The 8,496-nt window shown below is 44.5% G+C and overlaps 1 protein-coding gene across 5 annotated transcripts in view; it reads left to right on the top strand.

The window, feature by feature from the left end:
• Window positions 1-520: 520 nt before the first annotated feature.
• arhgef10la (Rho guanine nucleotide exchange factor (GEF) 10-like a) overlaps window positions 521-8,496 on the top strand; it is a 57,848-nt gene continuing 49,872 nt past the window's right edge. For 2 of the 5 annotated variants that reach the window (XM_061291506.1, XM_061291503.1), the window contains exons 1-3: window positions 521-817; window positions 6,051-6,299; window positions 7,285-7,312. In XM_061291506.1, the coding sequence (XP_061147490.1) occupies window positions 6,056-6,299; window positions 7,285-7,312 (272 nt within the window). In that variant the 5' untranslated portion in view covers window positions 521-817; window positions 6,051-6,055. Of the gene's footprint in view, window positions 818-1,314; window positions 1,447-4,055; window positions 4,790-6,050; window positions 6,300-7,284; window positions 7,313-8,262; window positions 8,298-8,496 lie in introns of those variants that run through there. The other 3 variants (XM_061291505.1, XM_061291504.1, XM_061291507.1) reach the window with 3 other exon arrangements.

Genomic DNA, 8,496 nt, shown 5'->3' with positions numbered 1-8,496 from the left:
TTATTCATTCGCAATTTAATATATATAATATTAATTATTATATTATAATATTATATAATATATACCATTAATAATTTCATCCAGCAAAATGTATTATTTTCATTTATTTGTATTATTTGTTTCTATATGATTGTAGTTATTACCATAAACCGTGAAGCTATTTCGTCACATTTTAAAATAAAAAAAATATGTATAATTATCTTTGCAACTATGATGCATCCATTTATTAAATTTATTATTAGGCCACAGTGACTTATGGTAAGATAAATCAAACGCTGGCAATAAGATCTTTACTTTCGCTTCTCTATGGTTGAATTTGAACTACTCCTACCCCAAAACTTAATAAATGTGAAGCGAAACCCGGAAGTGGCCGCCAAATCTGATTGGCCATAATTCCTTTCCACCCGCCTTCTTTGCCCCCTCAACCTCTGTCACGATTGGTCCAAACCCCTACCCCGACGCCTCCCATTGGCCACTTGCGTGGTTTTACCTGCCTCGCCATTGGCCGGCGTCGCGTGAGAGCTCTCCCTCAGTAGCGGAGCTTTTGTGCGGCTGTCTGGGCAACAGCGCAGGGTCGCCGAAGGTGGGAGCAAAGAAAGGACAGAAAGGGATGGAAGCGGGGGCGAAAGCGCCGTTGAAAGGGCGGCGAGGGCTTTGCAGAGAGAGGCGCGACGACGCACAACCGTAGCCGGCTAGCGGGGTGACGTACGAGCGAGGACAACTTGCCAGCAGGACGCCAAACAAGGAACCGTCAATGATGAGAAGTTGCATTTTGATGGGCGTTTAGCAGGAATAAAGCAAGCCAGAGGACGAAGAGGTGAGCCTTTTTCCTTTGCATTTTGCAGAGCCAGCATGCAGAGGGAATCATTGATGGGGGTGGGAGTAGTGCTGGCTCGGTGGAGACTTGGGGTCCAAGGGCCTCAGTTTGGGGGTAACGTTCCATCCATGAGAGGAGGATGAGACTTGTGGTGGCTTGACGCCTTTCAACAAGGCCTGCCTGCCTTGCACTGCTCGGAGATGCCCTTGTAGTCCATTCAATTTCTTTGGGCGAGCCGCGGGTTGCACCCTGTACTGATCGCCAGCCAATCACGGGGCACAAATAGACATGCATGCTTTCATTCTTAGGCGGCAGTTTCGGTCTCCTCTGAACAGAACATGCATGTCGGCCAATCACGTATTGAGGAAATCAATACTATTGGTAAAGTGTAAATACCTCACTGTCTATCATCATACCATGTTTAATTACAAACAAAATGAATCATTATGATATTGCAGCTGATTCTACATGACAGTGACAATGTGTGTCTGTCCCAGCTTGCTGCTGGCGAGAGAAGTGCTCCACAAGCTGGACTGGTCGCCGGCCAGTCTCAGGTCACATGCAGTGCAAGGGCAAGGTCAACAGCTTTGTCGTTGAGTACTGAAGACATTTGGGTTTCCCATCGAAAGGTCAATATTGGCTATGCTGTTTGTGCAAATAGCTCTTATGGCTCTTCTTCTCAGCTTCAAAATGGTTTCCTTTTCTCCCACAGACAACTCTTTGCTCTTCATGTTTGCCGAAGGAAATGAAATATTTGTGCAATCGATCTTAAAGGCAACTAGCAGTCTACTTGTTGCAAAACTTGAAAAGTGCTGGCTTCAAACTAAAGCTGTTCTGTTTCGAGTCACAAAGTAACATGTCACAAAGTAAAAGCTGTTACTCTAAACTTTCATTCATCTTTTGATCTGAAACCCAAATGTCTTCAGTGCGCGACAAAAGCGAAGGAATTGAGAGCTTCCCCTCTGGAGACGGACGTCACGCTGTGTCTTTGGGGGTCCCGGGCTGGGAAATGAAAGAGGAAGAATTTACATTTCCTCCATCTTGAAGGGAGTGGGGGGGGCGCTGGGGGTGAACGGGCTCACTGTATGGCATTGTTGTCTTCTTAGTCACAGATTTGAGCCCAATCCATTCAGGCACCCCGGAAGCCCGCACACGCACGTAAAGGCCTCCATTGAGAGGCTCGAAGGTTCGCTTGACAACAGCACCCGGCTGGGAAATATTGCACAACGGGGATGTGTGCCCGCTGCACAACAAGGAAAGGGAACACTGAGCCTCTGGTCTGGAAGACTTCCTGATGGATGGCAGGAGAGCGTGCCCGGGCTCCTTTTTTGCAGTTTGTCCCAATTCTGTTGAGCGAGCTTACATTGTTTTTTTTTTTTGCAGTTTGTCCCAACTCTGTTGTTGAGCGGGTTTGCTCATCCACACCAAAGTCATCGAAACACGCCTTCACCAAACATGCTTTTTGAATTAGGAACAAACAAATGGCAAATTTCAAAAAGTCTTTCCTAGATGAAAAATTGTAGGCAATACAAGTGATCAGAAGGTTGCCATGATATGATGTCTCTCAGCATTTATTATCTCGCGACCAAAACCATATCCTGCTTTGTTTACTCTCTATGATATTCCAAGCGTTTCCAATGAGTCTCAATTCACTCGTCATGACTCAGAGTTATTTTATGCAACAGGCGTTGTGCGTAAATGTTCTCGGGAGTTTGTGAGCTCCAGTAGCCTCCCACTCAGGTTATTGAGTCTTGGACTGACAACCAAAGACATTTTGGTCCTCAAGGACCCGGCGATTGCTAAATGATCTTTTTCAAGATAGGAAGTCTTCAGACAAAGCGGAAGGAAACGCTGCAGGATCATCAGCTCCTGGCAGCGTTTTTGGAGCCCCGTCTTGCGTCATCGCTTGCCCTGAGTAAAGTCTAAAAAGTTGCATTTCCTCGTCTCTGATCCCCCCCCGCTTGTGTTTTGTTTGGTGCTCTCATTTGTTCTTAGAAGAGAAGGCTTGCTGCACTTTCGCTTTTTTGTGCGTCTGGTGGCAGATTTACAGTTGTTTGCAAAGTCTTAAGTGCTCCTCACGTATTTCAAGCGGCCCAGTAAACTGCTGCTTTCAACCTGCCACTACTTTCGAACGCTTTGGTCCATTTAGTAATCCTGCTCCAGTTGCATTGGTCACTCCACTCATTACCACCTTTGCTCAACAGTGGGGATTTTTTTTTTGTATGTAGGTCAGGAGATGGGTGTGTAGGAGTCAGTTTCATCTGCATTATGTCATCTTCCAAGAAGAAGAATAGCATTTTCTCTCTTCACTCCCGGCCTCTTTGTTTTGTCCAAACTGGAGTCCTTTTATGACTCATCCAAAAGCGTTTCATCCCACAAAGTCTGCACGGACTACCTGTCAGGTTGGTTCTTCAAGCCTAACCGAGAACCTGGATGAATTTTAACACGTATTTGTTTTTGTGCATCAAGACGTGTCAATCAGTCATGGAATTTTGCTATGGCAACATTAATATGGGGAAGTAATCACAAAATCTAAATTTTCACAAGTCACTTGCCAGAGAAAACTATACGTTTGCAAAAATAAGCCTGTTTGCAGACTGAATTGGACTGGAAGGCGTCAGTTGTTCTGTTGCTTTTTAATGCAAACATATCCATAACAGCAGTCACACCTCACGCGCATTCCACTGCAGGCTAAGGCGGTTCGTCCCGGCAAAAACATCCAGAAATTAGTCAGCGAGACTTGAGTTGCGAGAACATGCCAGAGCTCGTCGTCAAAAGCCAAACTGACTGCATTGTGTAAATCAGAGATGAAAGCAGTCAAGAAACCTCAAGGATGCCTTGACCCCAAAAAATGGAGAGACCCCAAGTTAGCTGGCTAGCTAGATTGATTCCGTAGATAAGTAAACGTACTCAGGGCTGCCGTTTATTTAACTTTTTACGATTATTCAATATTCACCTCCAAGGTCTGGTCAGACTTCAGCTTGGTTTCATTCTTGGTCACTATGGCAACCAAACTACAATGTTCCTGTGACATTCTATCTCCTAGGTGATATTTTTCTTGGTCCAAGTATGTATATGCAGCAGCGGTAAGACCAAAATAACATGATTCAAAAATGAAACCTTACAAAACAAAATGGCATTATACGTAGGTATGTACTTTTCGAAAATAGAAAAACTTTTTTGTTTCTTTTATTTATTTGCATTTTATTAAACCTACAAACGTGTCAGATCATTTTGCCGGACCCTGTATTTAAATTTCCGGGAGAAATGCCTTGCTCGTGGGCAGTGTTCAGGAAACGATCTTACATATTTAGTCATATTTGTAAGGATTGAAGTCTTCCATCCTCCACCCCCCAAGCCAAAAGCTGGTTATGCTTTTATTTTGGACTTTTCTTTCAGCCGTTGTCCCACGAACAGGAAGTGTCCTTCTACCTTGACACGAGAAGCGTCAAAGCACACAGCTCGCAGCCGTGGCCCAAATGACCTGTGAGCTAATGAGCAAGCGCGGTGCCGAGTGAAGAAACAAAGCTTTGCTGCAGGCCCACCCGAGGTTTTCTCCCCACAGAAGGCTCATTGTTGCTGGCCGGGGGCAGCCAGCGGGCCGGCTGGACAAAACCGGAGGATGAGACCAGCCGTGGAATCTCATCTGCTTGTAAACAGAAAACATTTTTGAAGGCACTTGCACGCTTTGCTTCGTCGCCTTTCAATTAATTGAAAAATATTAGACCCATGCACGGACGGTGATTCCGAATTCAAAAACTGCATCGTCGAAAAGCAATGGCGGGATGTTACGAGGGCCGTCATGAGATTGTGACAAACATTTAGATGAAACAGTAAGTGCTGATGACGAGTTTTGTTTATTTTTAATTTTGGACAATCGACACGTCGTTCCGGCCTGCTGGAGTCCGAGAATGTCTGGGCAAGGGAGGCGCTGATTAAAATGCAAAGCAGATGTGACGGTCTCCCTGGACGGTATGTTAACATGAGCAGAGAGGTTGTCACGTGAAATCACTGTTTTGTAGAGCCGAGAAACAATTAGCCTGTGTATCTTGAAACTGTAAACTGCAGCCCAAAAGTACGATTTAATCAAGCCTTGATTTATGTGCTGCTTTGTTGAAGGATCGTGATTTCATTGCCATTGGGGTCAATGTTCCAGTGTCCTTTAGCACCTCATAAACTAGTTACTGTAGTTAAGCATGCCATGATGTGGTGAGCCAAATTGACCCATTCTCAAGTTTTAAAATGGAAGAGAAAACAAAAAAAACTGTTCTATTCTTTTATTACTTTCATTTACTTTAAATGTATATATTTTTAAATTTCTTCAATTTTTTAAAAATGTAATATTATTTATCTATTAAAAAAAAAAAATCTTTAATTTTCTTTCAATTCCAACATGAATTTTTTAAAAATGAAACGAAATGCGTCATGATTTGTTTGGCACACCCTGTCTATTTTTTTTCTCGACTAATCACGCAGCAGTTCACGCTGACCCTTGAACATTTTTGTTGTAGCAAAAGCAAACATACTGTAAGTGGAGGGCTCGAACTGTAAAAGCAGTCCAGGCACATTTCCTCTATTTTACAGAAGTAACAATTCCTTTCGACCGATGGACGGCGTGGTCGGACGCTGTGGCCGCGGGGTGGGGGTGGGTGGGGACACACACGTCTTAATTAATCCGCCTCTAAGCTGCCTTCAGACCTTTTGATTTAGCAGACAGACTTGCTAACCACCATATGTCACACCAGTTTTGCTCTTTTTATATACTCTTACTGCTTCCGCATTTTGCTTGGATTTAACTGGCCCCAAAGCTTCTGCATCAACATCTCGCTGGCAGTTGTGTAATGTTCTTAATAGGCCGTTTTATCTCAAAGGCATTATATATGATTTTGTTAAGAAGCTTAGGACATTCCGGCCCCCGCAATCTGTCTGCCTCATTCCCTCTACCCAGTTAAGTCTTATCACGAATGATAGAAATAATAGTTTTCTTCCTGTTTCGCTGCCCGCAATGGTGACGGTGAACATTTCCTTCCGCGGTGAAAATCTGCCAAGGCACCGAGTCCTTAGAATATAAGGCCTAATTGTGTCATTTTAATGAGACTTGCGCCATAATGCCATTTTTTTTTTGCAGAGTAATATTTCAGTGGTGTGCGTCCATCCAAACCATCATTTCTTTTTGTGCTGACCAAGGTAAAAATGGCTTCCAACGTTTGATCTTCCGAAATGTCTTCTTTAGGAGCCATGTCCACCGCCTTGTCTCAGCAACCGCCAAAGCAGGACAAGGAGGTGGAAGAGGAGGAGGAGGAGCAAGGCGAGGAGTTTGTTTTTGACGACAGCGAGGACGAGGAGAAGCCCCCCGGGGACGGTCGAGGGGTTACCGGCCACCAGCTTCAATTGTCAGCTCCGGAAGTCCTTAAGACGTGCGAGGACCCGCCGCGGGACGTCAAAGACGTCACGCCACAGGAAGGAAGCGGCGGCAAGGAAGGTGAGACATTCCTTACCGGCATTTCGGACCTTCCAGAGAGGGCTTGGCTCCTGTTGACTCTCTTCCAAGTGTTTGACAAAATATGAACCTTCGGAATTTTGTACCGTTTGATTCCTGGCACAAACCGTCATTCTGTTTCGCATTTTCCTGTTTTGTGTTGTGAGTTTGGTGACGCAAGGGGGAATTCTAATCAAGTCTAATGGGGGCCCCTGTTATGTAAGAAGAACATAACTTTTCGAATCACCCACGTTTACGCCTCGTGACACTAGTTTAACCCGCCGTTACTTTTGTCGGACGCAGTAAAGTCGCACATGTCCGACCCTGGTCCCGCTTTACGAGCCGACTGGAAATAAGCGGCTGCAATCACTTAGCAACACCTCTTGGGGATGCTTTGGCCTCCCGCGCATAGCCAATGTTGCACATGTTTCGGCCAAGAGAGCAAATCAAAACCAGATGGCTGACATCATTGCAGTCTCATAAGATGGAAGGCTCCGGTGAGAATTGATCTCGCACGACCATGCACTGGTTTAAATGAGTGATGTAATCACCGAGCCTGAGGCCCCCCGAGTTGTTGTCCCCGCGACCATCAAAACAGCTGTCAAAATAGCTGTTGACGAGCCAAATTTGAAAATACATCAACAACACGGAAATGGAGAAAATGTGCTTCTTCTTGTTTTGATGGTTCTTTGAGAAGCGAGCAGTGAGAGTAGCGATACAAAACTGGTTTACTAGACCAACCGCTGAGTTGACGTGTTGACCCTCAAAAAAGCAAATTAATCTGGTTCTGGCCTACATCCTTTTATCCAGATCATGCTTAACATTGCCACTTTGACCACCAAGTCCCAAACGAAGCCCCGAGTACATCTGCAAAATGCTCAAATAATCCAGAAACGCAACAATGCCACAAAACTGACAAACCACGTTGACGCTTTCGCACTCAGTCATTCTTCTTGCTTTCATTAATGCGTCTTTCTCTTTTTGACAGATGCTCCAGGTGCCGATTCAGCTCGTGGGTAAGTTGCTATCACATCCCAGAGATGCTTTCTAACACGGTAAAGTCGAGACGTACAGAGATGTCGCTCTTCCACGACGCAACGTGTACGTACGGAAGAGCGACGGACGACAAGCGTGTGTTTGTGTGACGAGATGGCGCCGGATGGCACAAGGAAATCAAATGAATTAAATTACCGTATTTTCCGGACTATAAGGCGCACCCAAAAACCTGTAATTTTCTCAAAAGCCGACAGTGCGCCTTATAGTCCGGTGCGCCTTATATATGGACCAAATTCCTAAACTGGCCCGAAGCATTATGTCATGAAATCAATCATGAATCAAAAAGACTATGGATCATTTTTTGGTGATTTGTTACGTCTGAAGTTGAAATAAAAAAAGATAAAATGGAGAATTATTTGATTTGGATTAAAAATCTGAGATGATGCATTAATGGTGCGCCTTATAGTCCGGTGCGCCTTATATAAGGACAAAGTTTTCAAATGGACCATTCATTGAAGGGGCGCCTTATAGTCCGGTGCGCCTTATAGTCCGGAAAATACGGTACTTTAAATTTGAGTTGTGATCACGATGACTTTAAATTACTTTAAATTTGAATTGTGATCACCATGACTCACGTGGTCGCTTCATATTGCCCCCCTGCCCCACCTGGCCCGGTTGCCCCAAAATGTGGCCTTCTAGGAAGTGTGCTCAGAAACCTTTACTCTTGCAGACAGGATTCCTGTGGACTTTCCTGTGCTAGGAAAACTGGCCCAGGTGCAAGTCGATTTGGGTGTAGTCTTGTTTCCCACTTTGGTGGGTACCACCTAGACCGTTTTGTGCACACTTTGGTTCTCTTTTTGTTCAAAAGTATATATTTTGGATTCATGTCATTTGTAATTCAGAACATTGTGATCGAGAACTACCGCATATAGTACTCAGTGGTCAAGATGTAACAATTTTTTTTTCCTAGGCGTGGCTAAAACAGCGGACGGTTTGGCATCCAACGTGAGTGCTGAACGAGATAATCATTTCGAGCTAGCATGTGCTTTGTTATTATCCTGAAGATTTATGAAGCATCACAGAAAAGAAATGTCCGTGGAGCCTGCTTCTATTTCATGCAACGTGTTCTCAGGTGGCCCAACAACATTAGCGATAGTGTACAATACCAAATAATTATAAAATACAAGAATGAAAGGTAGAATCA

Source organism: Syngnathus typhle, linkage group LG11 (assembly GCF_033458585.1).
Source record: "Syngnathus typhle isolate RoL2023-S1 ecotype Sweden linkage group LG11, RoL_Styp_1.0, whole genome shotgun sequence".
Taxonomy (NCBI): domain Eukaryota; kingdom Metazoa; phylum Chordata; class Actinopteri; order Syngnathiformes; family Syngnathidae; genus Syngnathus; species Syngnathus typhle.
Note: the sequence above shows the minus strand (reverse complement) of the source record. Positions and strands in the feature narration are given on the sequence as shown.